The sequence below is a fragment of the Sciurus vulgaris genome (genome assembly GCF_902686455.1).
Source record: "Sciurus vulgaris genome assembly, chromosome: 8".
Classification (NCBI taxonomy): Eukaryota; Metazoa; Chordata; class Mammalia; order Rodentia; family Sciuridae; genus Sciurus; species Sciurus vulgaris.
The window spans coordinates 109,765,420-109,785,402 of NC_136468.1; the positions used below are offsets into that span (position 1 = coordinate 109,765,420).

Below are 19,983 nucleotides of genomic sequence, written 5' to 3' on the forward strand. Positions count from 1 at the left end.
AGTTAAGGAAAGCTTTCAACATTCTAAATGCCATCTGAAACATTTTTGCAGCATGGGAAAAAGTCAGAGTCATGCAAGAACAATATTTGTAATAATGTTTTGGAGGCAAAACATATTTAAAACATATTCAAAGCCTTTAACAAAGATTCTGCTGTTGATGAAACAGTTGATGCAGAAGTTGTTATGCCCAAGGTACCAAGAAAGTTCATAGCAAAGAAAGTGGAAGAGGTGTTGCGGTTTGAGAAAGATCACACCATTTTTTGTCCACTTGGCTGGTGACTAAGAGGTGTTTCTTTTTCCTTCTTTTCCTGCACGGGAGTTTTCAATTAGTTATTTCCTTCCTTTCTATCTATTTTCTATTAGGTTGGTTGGATGCATACTGTCTAGAACACAGACCCGGAGCTTGTGGAACCATTTACACATTATTCATGATTCTACCGTACAATTTGGATGAAGTAACTGAGTGAGAGTTTGAAGTTGTATTACATGGGGGACAGAATGAGCATACTATATATAGAATTTATTAATGTGAAGGGTATGTATCAATGCAGATTAGTTAAAGGGAGTACCCCCTTTTTACTCCTTTTCTGTATAAAAGAGATAAAAATTAATCTGTCTATAACCAGTCTCCTTTATAGTGTCAATGGCCTGTGACACTATTCTACTAGAGGTAATATAAAAATCTTATGATGGGCTTGTATTTCCATATTTTTTTTATCTGAATGGAAGGTAAATGAAATGCCTGGAGACCTAACAGCACCTGCAACCATGAACACAGAAACTATGCTAGCAATGAAGGAGAAGAGCCCAAGTGGCCAGAGGTCAGGACACACAGAGCCACCACACAAGCTAAGAGAGACCATGGAGTCAGGGCTCTCAGAAATGCACAGCAGAACCAAATTGGAGCTAAAACCATCTTCACAACTTAGCAGCTGTATAAATGAGGGAAATAATTTAATTATCATGACTCATGTTTTTCATATATGAAATGAGAATACTAAAAAATCAGTTTGGCCCTGGGTGAGGTGGCACATGCCTGTAATCCCAGCGGTTCTGGAGGGTGAGGCAGGAAGATTGTGAGTTCAAAGACAGCCTCAGCAAAAGCAAGGTACTAAGCAACTCAATGGGACCCTGTCTCTAAATAAAAAACAAAATAGGGCTGGGGATGTGGCTCAGTGGCTTGAGTGGTCCCTGAGTTCAATCCCAGGTACCCACCCCCCCAAAAAAATCAGTTTGGCAAACTAAATGAAAATCTACATAAATAGTTTCAAACAAAACTATTATAAGCACTCAATAAATACTATCATAAGCAATAGCATTATTATATAAGAAGATTTCAACTTCACTAGTACTAAAAAATGAATATATGGGAAACTTCCCATCTATCAAATTAAATAACAGTCTTTAAAATGACATCAGAGAGGGAACAGTGAAATATGAGCTCTGATATATCACTGGTGGTACTATAAATTGGAATAATTATTTAGTAAATAATGTGTCAAATTATCCAGAGGATTAGAAATATCTAAGTCTAGTAAATCTACTTTTGGGTATTCATCATGAATATTTTTAAAATGCCACAGAATTTTCATGAAGATGTCAATTAGAATACTACATATAACAGAGAAACTTTGTAAGTAACACTACTGTCTAACATCTAGAAATGCTTAACTCTATTATAGTATTTTTGTTGAACAAAAATTTTGAAGTCATTCAAATCACACAAATGAAACCAATAAAATTCTATGGAAAGACATATAGCATAATATTAAGGTAATTCTTGCTCCATAATGGTACACATAGGATGAATAAAAAATAGGAAATTCTTGGAGTACAGTAGCGCATGCCTGTAATCCCTGGCTGCTCAGCAGTCCTCTGGGTGTAGACTTCCCTCCTCAAGTGGGTTTGCCTCAAGTCTGCAAGAAAGCAATGGCCAGGGGAACCACATGCTGACTGGCTTAACAGAACACTGCCCAGAGTAAGCAAACCTGGTACTGTGTTAGGAAGAAAGGGAGGAGTGAATTGATACTAAACAGATGAGCAGTAATGTTTCTATAAACTTCTACTACTTTAATTTTTCAAATTATATTTATTGCTTCCAAGATTTTGAAAGTAATTTATTTCATTGGAGAAAATTTGGAGAACAGAAGGCGTCAAAAACTCACACATGATCCTATTACAATAAGACTTTCATCGTTAACATTTTGGTGCATTTAAAAAAATCTGAACAATACAGATAATAACATTGCAGATAAATTAAAAATTATATATATCATCCTAATTATTTTAATTTGGAAGTGTGATTTTAATGGCTCAGTAACATTTTCTTATATGAAAACAACATAATTTATTCAACCATTATATTAATTTCCTTTTTATTACTATATAAAATGTGGCAATTAATACCATTGGATGTAATATTTCACTTGATCTCCTTGGGAGAGTTTTCAAAAGGTAAGATTAGTGGACCAAATTTGTTAAGGATCTTTTCACATGTTGCCGAATGAACACATACTACATATTTATAGTGAGAAAAAAATCTAATAAATACAAAATGGGAATAATATTTGCCTTTCTAACTTCAGAGGTTGGTAAAAATATCAGATCATAAAATTTTGAAGAATATTGTGAAAATTAAGGCATTATATAAATGTAAGGTATTTTTTAATGTAAAATATTTTGATTAAAGCAAAGATTCAACAGAAATTGATTTATGACAATAATCTTTCTTGGGTTAGTTTATAATTTTTATCATACTCATTGTCATAACTTTAAACGACCTTCAATAGTGTATCTGATATTATAACAAGTTACTTTTCTTTTAGCTACTTTTCTTTTGCTCAAAGGATTTTAAATATCTATGTATTAATTAAATTATTAGGCATTTAACTATATCCTATGAAGAGGATTATGAAACCAGGAATATCCTAGTATAACTCAATGTGAAAGAAAGGTACACAACCAACAAAAATAAATATAATAAAGCAAAAATATTTCACCACAGAAAACAAGAACATGAAGTAATTAATGCCTCCCTTTCTTCTATATTTTTCCTGTTTCAACTTTTGCCAACTGTTCTCTTATCTTGTTCTACACTTTGGTATTCATGAAGGTTCATTTCCAGTCTGCCTTTCTAAGCTAAGAATGCTGAACTTATTCCTATCTTCCTCTTACTTTTTATCTATTCTTAGCCAGATCACCTGTGTCTTCAGGACAGATTCTGATCTCCAGGACTTACCACTGCCATCCCAACTTTGCCTCTAGGCTGACCAACTACTTATGTGATAACTATTCATGTGTCAGAAAAACATATCGTAAGTTATGTTTATTAAAATTTCAAATAACAGAATAAAGTTAGTCAGTGTTAAGGAGTAAAAAATAAGGAAAGAATATATCTAATTCATCATTTTATACACTTAATATGTACTAGTTATGTAGTAAAGAACAATAACTCACTACAGTAGTGTAATAATGCTCAATGTTACTTACCAGAGGAAAGAAGACATTTGAAAAAACTCTATGAAAACAATTACATCATGATAGTGAAAGGGATTAAAAAAAAAAAAAAAACACTAGCAGGGCTAATAACAAAATACAGCCACAGGTAATTTATCTTCCACTTTTATTTGTGTGAGAATTCCAGGGTAATATATGTCCACAGGATGGCTGGACACTACACTTAGATACTAATTAGTCTGTTTTGTCAAGGTTAAAAGTTCCCAAAGTATAATTAATACTTTTTCTGCTAATGTGTTTCCCACATCTAATTTGTGTTATTTGATATGTACAAATATTTATGTCATTTTAAAAAAGGAAATATGAAGAACAAAACAGAGAATGTTCCAGAGCAAAGGTGATACAAATGTAAGTCAGACAATAATTAGGAAATTGAGAAACTATTCATTTTTTAAGTTATTTATATATTTTCCTGGTGCTTAAACCTCTGGTAAATTTTCATATACAAATATAGCATTTCTTGTGTGAGAGAAGATAAATATTAGTGGTGATATCAGTAATAACTATCACATAATACTCTTTGTTAATACTGAAGTAAATGAAATAAAAGTTGTAATGACTGATTATTTTTCTAGAAGAATTATCAGGGAAAGAAATATCTTAGTCTCTCTACTGAGAAAGTTCAAATGTTAATTTAGGGAAACATAATGATTTCTCCATTCCATTCTGAAATGTCAAGAAGGTAATTTAAGAGACATTAAAATGGAAGTTTAAGATAGCCACATTGAACTATGTTTTCAAAGCCCACAGTGTGGATGGGACCACATCGTATATTAAAGAGGATAACAACTGCAGTAATAAGATACAGGCTTTAAAACTGGCTTTGAACTATGAAAGGGTGAACTAGAATAGCTAAAGTTCCATAAAATTAAATCAAAGGAATGAAACAAGCTGAAATGAAAGTTATAAAAAATTTGAAACTATTTTTAAAATAATGATACAAGAGATATTCTGGAGTCATATGTAGGTTTAGCATTCATGGATAAAGATAACAGGATGTTCACACAGAATATTTGGACATACCATGTTTGATTAAAATGATGAGACCATTTTTTTGTAAAATCTGATTATTTAATTTTAGCATAATAGTGATTTATTATATATTAATATTTCAAAAATATACTTTTATGTTTAATAAACCACCAAATAAATCAAAAGAATGTCCTATACACACGCTTTTGCTCCATACACCAGACTGCTGTTACACTGAAGGCAGTGAATTCCATCACGGGGATTGTAAGATCCAGGGCTGCAGATCACTGTGAATAAAGAATAAATTAATATGTAATATGTCCCTAAAATGTCACATAAATTAACTTCGTTTTTATCATAAATTATCAGAGATTCTTTTAAGTGTTATTTTTAACTGAGGTAAAATATATATAACAATTTAATGTCTTCAACTTTTTTTAACTAACTTCAGCATTGTTAAATATACTCACATGTATAACCAATCTCCAGAATATTTTCATTCTGTAAAACTGCAACTCTATGCCCATTAAAAACTCCCCAATTTCTCCCTCTTGCAACTGGCAACTACCAATCTAGCTTCTATGAGTCTTACTTTTCTACATTCTTCATTTAGGTGAAATGATATAATAAAATATTTGTTTTAACTTTTCACTCTTGAGCCTAGCTCAGACCAAGACTATGATCTAAAATAATTTTTACTGGTCAGACAATGTGGCGTTCAAAGGTTGAATGGATCTTCCTTTCAGTTACAGCAGAAGACACCAGAGGTCAACATCACAGGTGCAACAAATTATGCTTATCAGATGGCCCATCATAACTGTACCTTAGATGTGTAAAGACAGCTCCAAATCTGCAAAGGGTCTACAGCTTATTTTTAATAATTTTGTGACTTCAAGCCCTAACTACTTTTTAAATATAAAAGTTTGAAAAATACTAATTTAGTTTTATAATCCTTAAATATAAAGATAATGTCATGAATATATTATCATACCTATCTTTGCATGACAGAAAATTAAAGAAGGGCAGAAAGAAAGAAAGTTCAAATACCATCTGATATTGATTTATTTTGGAATCCCAGGTAAAGCATTCAAGTTTCTAAGTTTGACTTTCCTCATTTGTAAAACAAGTAAAATAATAGCCAAATTCATAATATTAACATAAGGATTAAAATGAGATCATTTATATTAAAAAGCACTCAATGTATAGAGGCAATAAATAAATGCCTAACCATAATGCACTCTGGGACCACCATCTTATCCACTGCAAGTAGAGGCATGTATGTCACATGATGCCATACAGGCTTTCAACTAGGCTGAGGTATCTAACCTGTTTTTCCTTTTCCTATTGAAAGTGTAGTTGAACAAGGATCCCAGAATATGTCAATAATACATATAAGGTATGGATATTATAGACCATCAAATAAATTATAGCATCATAATAATATGTATTAATGTTTGGGTTATTATACTACACTATTTAATTTCATATTGTTTAGTTTTAAAAAGTAGTTTTCCAAATACTAAATATTTTAACTACTTATTCAGAGGAAATATTCTCTATACTATATTTCAAAGAGTTTTCCAAGTATTAATAGATGTTTTATTTGGGTTGTAATGTTTCAGATGAAAAACCTAATGAAACACCAACATTAAATAGATGTGTATTGCTTTACTAACTTTAAACTGATAATATATATAAAGTTCCAGTGATGTTTATATAGTATGTTTTTTCAAAAGCATCTGATCATAATGCCTTTTCTCTCAAATCACAAATTAATATTTCCTGAAATATGGTAACACTAAGTAAAATTACTGGAACTGTTAAATCACAGCACATACTGAAGAGAAATCTTCATGCTATCATTACATATATCGTTTATAGTGATTGTTACAAAGAGAACTGCTGATATTGGCATAAAGGTATTTAAGTTCATGCTTATATAAATATGATCGTGCATTAGCTATCAGAAATAATAAACCTCATGATATGTGTAATACCAGAGAATCCTTATCTGTAGTACTCTTTCCTAGTACTCTATAAACTAAAATATTTTTCTTTGTTAAGCAGAATTGAGGAAAATGTTAAAATGTAATTTAAACATATAGAACAAGATAAGTGGACTACATTTATTAAATAAAGAGAAAAGGATGCATTGGTGATTTAGTATTGACTTATAAACAAATTATAAGAAAGTACTTAAAAAAACCTTCACAACTTTTAGATAAGGAACTTCTTAAAAAGGTAAATACATGAAGCACAATGAAAGTATTTGATAAAAAATTAAGTACTTAATAAAAAATTTTTAAAGTAACAATACTCAAGGAACACATTTAGGATAATAATTGCAGCTATGTAATCAACAAAGTTATATTATTCAGGATACATAAACTACCCATATAAATCAATGTGAAAGAATAGAAAAACTACTTTAAAAATAGGTACCAAAAGAGAAAACAGAGATGGTTAACTTATGAGGATTTTTTTTTTTTTTTTTGGGTATACCAACAGAAAGTATTAAAATAAACCAGAATCTAGAAGAGACAAATAAACATCAAAATATATACTGAGAGAAAATTCAGCAAGATGATGAAGCTCTGGACCCCAGTTTTCTCATGAAAACAGTAAGTAAATTACAAGGGAAAAGGTAAAGTAACTTTATAAGAGCTTTGGACATAAGTGAAATATCTATAGCAATTCAGTGAACATACACTCAAGAAAATAATACCTTCAAAATAGTGGGGGGAAATGATGGGAAATTTTGTGGCCTTTTTACTCATTCATGTTCAACATCCTCACTGACAGAGTTCTGGGAAATTGTGCTCCACATACTTGGTAGAAGAGAGCAGACTGAATTGGCACTCTTAACTGCATGATGCCTCCCACTGGACTTGATGATAGCACAAGTCCTATCTTAAGCCATGGGTATGGTTCCTAAAAACCATAACTACAAACCCACATATGCATGGACAAGTGATTACACATGAATAAAATACCTAATAAAAGAACCAGGGGCAACCATCAGAAAAATAAGACATTTAAAATCAGCCATGTATATGGAGGAATCAGGAAAAAAAGAAACACCTACAGGATGAAGCATATAAAGATGTTCGACATCACTAATCATAAGAGAAAAGTAAATAAAACTACAATGACATATCACCTCATACTGATTAGTATGAGAAAAAAGAAAAAAAAAACAAATGGTGAGAATGTGGAAAATTTGGAAACCTTGTACATTGTTAGTGGGACTATAAAATGATAAAACTGTTCTGAAAAACACAAACATAATGGAGGTTCCTCAAAAAATTAAATAAAGAATTGCCATATGATACAGCAAACCCATCTCTGAATGTATATCCAAAATAATAAAAAGCAAGATCTGAAAGAGCTATTTAGACACCCATGTTCAATGCAGCATTATTTACATATTGACAGAGGTTAAGAGGTAGAAGTAACCAAGTTGTCCACTGGCAGGAGGGAGGACAAACATACATAAAACGGGAAATGTGTAATAAAATTCAGTCTCAAATAAGAAGAAAATCCTGTTATGTGCTATAACATGAATAAGCTTGTGCTAAGTGAAATAAATCAATCATAAAAAAGACAAACACAGCCATTTTGAGACAACAGCCAGGCCCCGTAGGACCCCTGGCCGGACTGACTGAGCCCCGTCTCCAGGATCCCTCAGCCCGACCGATCACTCTCTGCTTCTGGGGCCCTATCATCAACTAACTGCTTCCTGCCACCAGGATCCCCAGACCAACTGACTGCACCCTATCACGGGGAACCCAGACCAACTGATTGCACCCGGCCTCCAGGATCCCACAACTACACCAAACACACCGGACCTCCAGGACCCCTGCCGGACCAACTGCACCCTTCTCCAGGACCTCCAGCTGACCACGTCCACCCCTGAGCTGCAGCTCCCCATTTGCCAACACATTTCGAAACCAGAGCAGCCATCTTGGATAATCCTGGAAGCCGGAGCTCCGATCTTTGGGTGGGGCAAATCCCATCCTGCAATGCCTGCTGGAGGCTTGAAGCTCATTGACAGGTACCTCTCATGCATCAGGCTACTGAGCACTGGGAGGTTTCATTAGTATATGACTGTTATACAGTAGATTTTCTTTTTTCTCCTTTCAAAAAAAAAAATTAAGTTTTTATTTCTTTACTTATCTTGCTTTCTTTTCCTTTTGTTTACCTCTTCCCTCAGAGTCTCTTTCTCCCTTTTTTGCAGGCTAACATCCGATTTCTTTTGATTACACTATCATCCTTTCTATTTTCTAGAACTTCTGTATATTCTTTTCTTATCCCATTAACAGCCACATTCTACATCCCTCTGCATCCTCTTTGTCCTCCATTAGAAACTGCAGACCTTATTGCAAACCTGTTTGTTTTACCAAAGATAACATTTGAACTCATTTTGTTTACTATGACAATTTTGTTATTGTTCCCATAGGGGCTATTTGGTCTAGGATTGCATAATGTCTGATCTGGGCACTGCTAATATTGATCTCCCCTTAAAGAAAGGGTTTTGGAAACCTATAGGGCCACTATAAACATATAGGGGGAAATGTGCAACCCCAGATCTGCACTGCTAGAGGGGAAGATACATGAACAACATGAAAAAGCAAGGGAAGAAAATGATCCAAACAAATCTAGATTCTATAGTAATAGAATCCAATGACAGTATGTTAGAAGAAATGTCAGAAAAAGACTTCAGACTATACATGATTAAGATGATTTGCAAAGCAAAGAATGAGATAAGAGAGCAAATGCAGGCAATGAATGATAATACCAATAAGCTGAAAGAGCATCTGCGGGAAGCAAAAGATCATTTCAACAAAGAGATAGAGATTCTCAAAAAAAAAAAAAAAAAAAAAAAAAAAACACAAACGGAAATCCTTGAAATGAAGGAGACAATAAACCAATTAAAAAACTCAATGGAAAGCATCACCAACAGACTACACCACTTGGAAGACAGAACCTCAGACAATGAAGACAAAATATTTCATCTTGAAAATAAAGTCACCCAAACAGAGAAGATGGTAAGAAATCATGAACAGAACCTCCAAGAACTATGGGACATCATGAAAAGACCAAATTTAAGAATTATTGGGATTGAGGAAGGCACAGAGATACAAACCAAAGGAATGAACAACCTATTCAATGAAATAATATCAGAAAATTTCCCAAACCTGAAGAATGAAATGGAAAATCAAATACAAGAGGCTTACAGAACACCAAATGCACAAAATCACAACAGATCCCACACCAAGACACATTATAATGAAAATGCCTAACATGCAAAATAAAGATAGGATTTTGAAGGCTGCGAGAGAAAAGCATCAGATTACATATAGGGGGAGACCAATACGGATAGCAGCCAACTTCTCAACCCAGACTCTAAAAGCTAGAAGGGCCTGGAACAACATATTTCAAGCTCTGAAAGAACATGGTTGCCAACCAAGAATCCTATACCCAGCAAAACTAACCTTCAGATTTGAAGATGAAATAAAATCCTTCCATGATGAACAAAAGTTAAAAGAATTTACAAATAGAAAGCCTACACTACAGAATGTTCTCAACAAAATATTCCATGAGGAGGAAATGGAAAAACAACAATGTAGGTCAGCAAAGGGAGGAACTACCTTAGAGAAAAAGCACTCAAAGGAGAAACCAAGCCAACTTAAAAACCAAAAATAAGCCAAATGACTGGGAATACAAATCATTTCTCAATAATAACCCTGAATGTTAATGGCCTAAACTCATCAATCAAAAGACATAGACTGGCAGAACGGATTAAAAAGAAAGACCCAACAATATGCTGCCTGCAAGAGACTCATCTCATAGAAAAAGACATCCACAGACTAAAGGGGAAAGGATGGGAAAAAACCTACCATGCACATGGACTCAGTAAAAAAGTGGGGGTTTCCATCCTTATATCGGATAAAGTGGACTTCAAGCCAAAGTTAGTCAGAAGGGATAAAGAAGGACATTTCATACTGCTTAAGGAAACCATAAATCAGGAAGACATAACGAAGGTAAATATTTATGCCCCAAACAATGGTGCATCACTGTACATCAAACAAATCCTTCTCAATTTCAAGAATCACATAGACCACAACACAATAATTCTGGGCAACTTTAACACACCACTGTCACCACTAGATAGATCTTCCAAACAAAATCCAACCAAAGAAACCATAGAACTCAATAACACAATCAATAACCTAGACTTAATAGACATATATAGAATATTCCATCCATCAACAAGCAGATTCACTTTCTTCTCAGCAGCACATGGAACCTTCTCGAAAAGAGACCATAAGTTATGCCACAACGCAGCCCTTAGGAAATGCAAAAAAATAGAGATACTGCCTTGTGTTCTATCAGATCATAATAGACTGAGAGTAGAAATCAATGACAGAATAAAAAAAGGAAATTACTCCAACACTTGGAGACTAAATAATATGCTACTGAATGAAACATGGATAACAAAAAACATCAGGGAGGAGATTAAAAAATTCTTAGAGGTCAATGAGAACGATGATACAACATATCAAAATCTCTGGGACACTATGAAAGCGGTACTAAGAGGAAAATTCATTGCATGGAGCGCATTCCAGAAAAGAATGAAAAGTCAACAATTAAATGACCTAACATTACAGTTCAAAGCCCTAGAAAAAAAAAAGAACAGAATAACAGCAAAAGCAGTAGAAGACAGGAAATAATTAAAATCAGAGCTGAAATCAATGAAACTGAAACAAAAGAAACTATTCAAAAAATTGACAAAACAAGAAGTTGGTTCTTTGAGAAAGTAAACAAAATAGATAAACTCTTAGCCACACTAACAAAGAGAAGGAGGGAGAAGACTCAAATTACTAAAATACATGATGCAAAAGGAAATATCTCGACAGACACCACTGAGATACAGAACATAATGAGAAGCTACTTTGAAAATCTGTATTCCAAGAAAATAGAAACTACCGAAGACATTGACAAATTTCTAGAGACATATGCTCCTCCTAAACTGAACCAGGAGGACATACACGATTTAAACAGATCACTATCAAGCAATGAAATAGAAGAAGCCATTACAAATCTACCATCCAAGAAAAGCCCAGGACCAGACGGATTCTCAGCAGAGTTGTACAAGACCTTCAAAGAAGAACTCATTCCAATACTTCTCAAAGTATTCCAGGAAATAGAAAAGGAGGGTACCCTACCGAACTCATTCTATGAAGCTAATATCACCCTCATACCCAAACCAGGAAAAGACACATCAAGAAAAGAAAATTTTAGACCAATATCCTTGATGAATATAGATGCAAAGATTCTTAACAAAATATTGGCAAACCGTATCCAATAACATATTAAGAAAATTGTGCACCACGATCAAGTGGGGTTCATTCCTGGAATGCAAGGATGGTTCAACATTCGTAAATCAATAAACGTAATCCATCATGTCAATAGACTTAAGGATAAGAATCATACGGTTATTTCAATTGACACAGAAAAAGCATTTGACAAAATACAACACCCCTTCATGCTCAAAACACTAGAAAAAACAGGAATAGTAGGAACATGCCTGAACATTGTAAAGGCTATTTATGCTAAGCCCATAGCCAACATCATTCTTAATGGAGAAAAACTGAAACCATTCCCTTTAAAAACGGGAACAAGACAGGGATGTCCTCTTTCACCACTTCTTTTCAACATTGTCCTTGAAACTCTAGCCAGAGCAATTAGGCAGACTAAAGAAATTAAAGGGATATGAATAGGAAAAGAGGAACTTAAGCTGTCACTATTTGCGGATGATATGATTCTATATTTAGAGGATCCAAAAACCTCCTCCAGAAAACTTCTAGACCTCATCAATGAATTCAGCAAAATAGCAGGCTATAAAATCAACACACATAAATCTACAGCATTTTTATACGCAAGCTATGAAACAACTGAAAGGGAAATGAGGAAAACAACTCCATTTCAACAGCCTCAAAAAAAAAAATAAAATAAAATACTTGGGCATCAATCTAACCAAAGAGGTAAAAGATCTCTACAATGAAAACTACAAAACATTGAAGAAAGAAATTAAAGAAGACCTTAGAATATGGAAAGATCTCCCATGTTCTTGGATAGGCAGAATTAATATTGTCAAAATGGCCATATTACCAAAAGTGCTATACAGATTCAATGCAATTCCAATTAAAATCCCAATGACACACCTCACAGAAATAGAGCAAGCAATCATGAAATTCATCTGGAAGAATAAGAAACCCAGAATAGCTAAAGCAATCCTTAGCAGGAAGAATGAAACAGGGGGTATCGCAATACCAGAACTTCAACTATACTACAGAGCAATAGTAACAAAAACAGCATGGTATTGGCACCAAAATAGGAAGATCAATGGTACAGAATAGAGGACACGGACACAAACCCAAATAAATACAATCTTCTCATACTAGACAAAGGTACCAAAAATATGCAATGGAGAAAAGATAGCCTCTTCAACAAACGGTGCTGGGAAAACTGGAAATCCATAGGCAACAGAATAAAACTAAACCCCTATCTCTCACCCTGCACAAAACTCAACTCACAATGGATCAAGAACCTTGAAATCAGACCAGAGATCCTGCATCTTATAGAAGAAAAAGTAGGTCCAAATCTTCACTTTGTTGGCTTAGGATCAGACTTCCTTAACAGGACTCCCATAGCACAAGAAATAAAAGCAAGAATCAATAACTGGGATAGATTCAAACTAAAAAGCTTTCTCTCAGCAAAGGAAACTATCAGCAATGTGAAGAGAGGGCCTACAGAGTGGGAGAATATCTTTGCCACTCATACTTCAGATAGAGCACTAGTTTCCAGAATATATAAAGAACTCAAAAAACTCTACACCAAGAATACACATAACCCAATCAACAAATGGGCTAAGGAAATGAACAGACACTTCACAGAAGAAGATCTACAAGCAATCAACAGATATATGAAAAAATGTTCAACATCTTTAGTAATAAGAGAAATGCAAATCAAAACTACCCTAAGATTCCATCTCACCCCAATTAGAATGGCGATTATCAAGAATACAAGCAACAATAGGTGTTGGAGAGGATGTGGGGAAAAAGGTACACTCATACATTGCTGGTGGGACTGCAAATTAGTGCAGCCACTCTGGAAAGCAGTGTGGAGATTCCTTAGAAAACTTGGAATGGAACCACCATTTGACCCAGCTATCCCATTCCTTGGCCTATACCCATAGGACTTAAAATCAGCATACTACAGAGATACAGCCACATCAATGTTCATAGCTGCTCAATTCACAATAGCCAGACTATGGAACCAACCTAGATGCCCTTCAATTGATGAATGGATAAGGAAACTATGGTATTTATATACAATGGAATATTACTCAGATATAAAGAATAATAAAATTATGGCATTTGCAGGCAAATGGATGAAATTGGAGAATATCATTTGTTAAGTGAGATAAGCCAATCTAAAAAATCCAAAAGAGGAACGATCTCACTGATAAGCAGATGATGACACTTAATGGGGGGTGGAAGGGGGGCGAGAATGGAGGAAGGAGGGACTGTATAGAGGGAAAAGAGAGGTAGGAGGGGTGGGGGGGAAGGAAAAAATAATGGAATTAATCAAACATCATTACCCTATGTAAATATATGAATATGCAAATGGTATGCTGTTACTCCATGTACAAACTGAACCAACATGTATCCCATTTGTTTACAATAAAAATAAATTTAAAAAAAAGGCAAACACTATGATTCCCCTTAAAAGAGGGATCTGAAGTAGTCAAACTCACAGAAACAGAAAGAAAAATAGTAGTTACTAGGGGCAATGGGATTGGGATTGGCAATGGGAAGTTGTTGGCCAATGGATATAAATGTTCAGTTATAATGTTCTGTTTGAATACACTAATGATAAAACAATCCTATAGGGCAATTAAGGCAACATTTATTTACCATGCATCAGTATATGGTATTTTGGGATAAATGTAACCAAGTTGGCAAAATACAATCTAAACAAAAATCTATGAAATAAAGTAAAAGAATACCCAAGTAAAAGAAAATATACTCCATCACCTTGGGTTAGAATAATTAATACTGTTAAAATGTAGCTCTACCCAAAGCTATTTATGGATTCGATATAATTCATATCAAAATTTCAATGGCCATTTAATCCCCAAGGTATAGAAATCTGCATCCTAAAATTCGTTTAGAATCTTAAGATAAACCAAATAGCCAAAACACCTTGAAAAATAAGGACAGAATTAGAAAGAAGTCTCATGCTTCATGATTTTAAAACATAAAACTACAGTAATCAAAACAATGTAATGCTACTATAAAGAAAGCCATACAGACAAATGAAAAAGAACTGAGAACCCAGTAATAAATTCTTTCACTGGGTCAAATGATTTTACTAAGAATATGAAGATCATTCAATGAGGAGAGGGCAATATTTTTCAACAAATGGTATTGGGAAAACTATATATCCACATAGAACTGAATAAAGTTGGGCTCTTACCTTACATCATATAATGGATCCAAGATGTAAACTTAAGAGCTTTTAAACTAAAATATTTAGAAAAAAACATTGGGGAAGTTTCATGAGATTGGATTTTATAATGACTTCTCTCATGTGACACTAAAAACACAAGGAACAAAAATAAATGCATTGAACTCCATTAAAATTTAAAACTTTTATTCATAAAAAGACACTATGAATACAACAAAAAGGAAAGAATATTTGCAAATGATATAAAAGGGCTTAATATCAAAATATACTTAAAAACTTCTACAAGTCAACAATAACACACCCAAAAACAACCCAATTAAAAAAGGATGGGGCTAGGCATGGTGATACATTCCTCTAATCCCAGTGACTTGGGAGGCTGAAGCAGGAAGATCACAAGTTCAAAGCCAGCGTCAGCAACTTAGTGAGACTCTGTCTCTAAATAAAGATTAAAAAGGGCTGGAGATATAGCTCAGAGGTTAAGTGTCCTTCTGTATAATCCTAAGCACACACAAAAAAAGGAGAATGGAGTGGTGAATAGATATTAAACCCCCAAAAAGACATTGCAAAATGCCAATATACATGAAAAGATCCTTAACATTAGAGACAGAAATCTAAACCACAATGGTATACTATTTCAAACACATTAAATATGGCAAGTATCAAAATAACAAGTGCTGGGGAGGATATGAAGAAATTGTGAACCTTGTACTTTGTTAATGGGAATGTAAAATTGTTGAGCTGCTATGGAAACAGTATGATGGCTCCTCAAAAAATTAAGAATAGAATTACCATATGACCCAGAAATTCTGCTTCTGAAGAAGCAAGGTTTTAAAGACATATTTGCATACTTTATAGTCTCAATGTCTATGTCTCCCACCAAATTGATATGGAAGATCTAATTATGATGAGGCTATATTAAGACACAGTGCTTTTAAGATAAGCTAAATGAATAGGACTGGGTCATGATCTAATAGGATTACTATCATTATAAGAAACACCAGAGAGATTACACATACTCTCTTTATGTCTGTGAGAACATAATCACAGATGGTTATCTGCAACCAAGAATACCTTTACCAGGAACTGAACTGCATGGAATCTTGATATTTTTAGTCTTCAAAACTGTGCAAATATTAATTTCTGTTAAGACACCAATCTATGGGATTTTATTGTGGCAACTCAACCTAACAGAGCGTATATCCAAAAGAAACAACTATAGGAACTTAAGAGATATTTGCACATCTGTGTTCCCTGTAACATCATTCACAATAACCAAGAGGTGGATGCAACCTATTGTTCATTGCCCACATGGAAAACAACTCACTCTCACTCTATCTCTCTTTCTCTCTCTCTCTCTCTCTGATACACACACACACACACACACACACACACACACACACACACAAACTTGCATGTGTGCGCACTCACTGGAATGATATTTACCCTTTAAAATTAGGCAGGGAACTCTGACACATACTACAAGATAGATGTTAAGTGAAATAAGCATTACAAATGATCTTAAGAGTGTCAAATGGTCTTTAGAGTGTCAAATGTATAGAGACAGATGTAGGATGGTATATTTCAGGAGTTGGAGGAGAGGGGAATGGGGATGTGTCTTTAAAGCATATAGAATTTTAGTATAGAAAGATGAAAGTAATTCTGGAGATGAAGTGTGGTGACAGTTTCACAACAGTGTGAATGTAGTTAATACCACTGAATTCTTCATTGAAATTCACTTAATTTGTGTTACATATACCACAATAAAAATGTGATATCACACATTTTAAACATTTAGATTTTGTTGATGACACAAATTGACATACATGTGGAAAAATAAGATTTCTCCTACACTGCTGTTGTAAAAGTACAAAAATAACAACTATGGAAAACTATCAGATGTACCTTAATTAATTGCAAATCTTAAGATCCAATATAAAGTAAAGACCTTGAAGAAATTTAAATAGTTTATGCAAAGAACATAATTATAACAGCATTATCTGTCTAGCAAAAAAAAAAAATTAGAATTGGTTTTGACCAGCAATAAAATATATATACTTGGGAATATTCGTAGAACAGAAAATTTCACAGGAATGAAAATTTTAAATTTTAATAAGAAAGGTCTGAATTAATTTCACAAATATATGGATTAATTTCACAAATAAGGTCCACAATGATATGTAAAATAACCTATCCTTACATTTTCAAACATGATATTTAGAAATCCAGCTGTATATTGTTGAAGTAAAATTTATCAAAACTAGCATATACAAATGCAACAAAATCACATATAAAATATCAACCATTATCTTATTTAATATAAATGATAAATGAATTTCAAATCAAAATTTTTAAAATCTTTGAAGGAGACAGTTTATCTTTTCTACACATCAAGACATTTAACAGTATTTAATAATAGTCACAGTAGGGCTGAGAATGTAGTTTGGGGGCATGGCACTTTCCTTGCCCTAGTATATGCTGGACCTTGGGTTCAATTCCTAGCACTGCAAAAAAAAAAAAAAATTAAAGTAATATCCACAGGTCAACAAAACAAAAAAAGTAGACCTTCTGGAAGATGTGTATGTGTCTACATGCGTGTGTGCTTGTTTATATTTAAATATGGTATGTGGTATGTATCCATATTTCATATGGTAAAGAAACAAAATTTTAAAATTAATTAAATGAAATTATTTTTCCACTGTTTTTGAGGTAAGCAGAACTTTCCTATAAAAGAAATAAATAGAAAAAATAAATAATGAAACTTCTTTACACAGCACTATCCATAAAGTTTAGTATATCATAAAAATTGTTAAATTGGAAAAGATACAGAAAATTAAGACACTTGAAAGAACAGTTAATAAAAAACTAATTCAAAATAACATAAGTAATTAACAGATAAAAACTTCAAAGTAGTTAGCATATATGAATTCAGATGTTAAAAAGTCATAAACAAACAGATGGGAAAAATCAGAGAAATGGAAACTATAAGACATAAAATGAAAATTCCAGAAACTATAAGATATTAAACAAAAAACTAAAATACTGGAAGAAAGAAAAGTTGGATGGGTTCTGCAGCAGAACAAAAATAAAAAGCAATATAACTAAATTTGAAAACAGCTAGGTAGAAATTTCACATTTTGTAAAAAGAAAAAGAAATAAGAGTTTTAAAACATTAAGAGAGAATAACATGGGTGATAGCAGTAAGAAAGGCAGGTCTAATAGGCTGTTGGCAAAAAAAAAAAAAAAGCTAAATCAAGCAAAGGTAAAATAAATGAAGAACAAGAGATTGGGTATATATATATATTGGGTTCAATGGTGAAGCACCCCTGGGTTCAATCTCTAGTACATAACAAAAGAAAACAAGGGTTAGAATCACTTCAAGAAAACCTGTGGAAAAATCTCTTGATTAAAACAAAAGAGCAAACACTAAATCAAGGAAAAGGCAACTAAAATGGTGTGAGTGCACTGTGACTTTCTTCTTTACCCTTAAACGTGAAGGCTCAGGGAGCCTTGGTAATATTAACAGATGATTTCTCTTCAAAACCATGGAAGCCAGGAGGTAATGGGATGTCATTTTTAAACTCCTCTGAAATGAAACTGTCAATAAGAATTATATTAAACATTGTACTATCACCCTACAAAACTGATTAAGCAATATTAAGTCTCCCAATTTTTAAATACAAGAAGTATTTTAACATAGATCTTTTATTTCTTCCAAAAGTATTTAATTGTTTACAATATAGAAGTCTTTCACTTCCTCAGTTAAATTTACACCTTGATAATTTAAATCTAATTTAAATCTACATATAATTTAAATGATCTTTTAAATGTAATTGTTTTCCTAGATTACTTTTGGTAATGTTCACTGTTGTGTGCTGATCTTGTATTCTACAGCTTAACCAAAAATGCCTTTATTAGCTCTAACAGTTTTGTGGTGTGTATGTGTGTGTGTGTGTGTGTGTGTGTGTGTGTGTGTGTGTGTGTGTATGAAATTATATTTAAATAGTTTTGCTTCTTTTTATTGTTGGCAATACTATCAAAAGCAATCTCCATATTCAAATGCAACCCATATCAAAGTTTTGTCATTTTTATTTGGAGAAATGGAAAGATGATCCTCAAATTTGCATGGAATTACAAGTGGCCTTAAATACTCAAAACTTGAAAATACAAACAAAGCTGACAAAATCACACTTGAAAATTTAAGAACTTACTAAAAAGCTGCAATAATCAAGACTATTGTACTAGCATAAGGAGAGACATAATGGAACAGAATTGAGAATCCAGAAATAACCTTATACATCTAAGACAACTGATTTCCATCAATGATGAAAAGAGCATGAAATGTGAAAACAGACATTTCTTCAGCATAATTTTGGGATGACTAGGTAGCTGTACAGTACTGAATGTAGTTGGACCCATATTTCAAGCCACTTACAAAAATTAGCACAAATTACACTGATGACTTATTTGAAGAAAACAGAAAACCTTAACATATTGGATTTTGTAATGGTGTCCTACATATGAAACCAAAAGTATGAGCAATAAAAGAAAAATAATACATAAACCAAGTTTCTTAAACATTAAAACTGTATATAAAGGTAATTAATACAAATATAAATAGAAAAATTAAAGAATACATGAAAATATTTGTAAAACACATACCTTCACAGGTCTAACATACAGAATAACTAGAGATTTTATAACTCAGCAATTAAAAGACAAAAATCCAATTGGACAAAGGGGCAACAGACTTACATAGGCAATTCCCAAAGAAGATACACAAATAGCCACCAAGTCTAATAAAAGATACTCATTTGGGAAATGCAAATTAACACTAAATGAGACACTACTTCACACACACTAAGATGTTTTTTTGTTTGTTTTTAAAGGAGAATAATAAATGTTGACCAGGATATAATGTAACAAGTAGTCTCAGACATTACTAGTGGAACTATAAAATGG

At 33.1% G+C, this 19,983-nt stretch overlaps 1 protein-coding gene across 4 annotated transcripts in view; it reads right to left on the reverse strand.

The window, feature by feature from the left end:
* Positions 1–2,364: 2,364 nt before the first annotated feature.
* The window catches only part of ZPBP (zona pellucida binding protein), a 106,697-nt gene continuing 89,078 nt past the window's right edge, over positions 2,365–19,983 (reverse strand). For all 4 annotated transcript variants that reach the window (XR_013765510.1, XM_079149916.1, XM_079149914.1 and 1 more), the window contains one exon: positions 2,365–4,775. Coding sequence is in view for 3 of the 4 variants with exons in the window: in XM_079149916.1 (XP_079006042.1) it covers positions 4,681–4,775 (95 nt within the window). In the remaining variant the exon portion in view is untranslated. The remainder of the gene's footprint in view (positions 4,776–19,983) is intronic.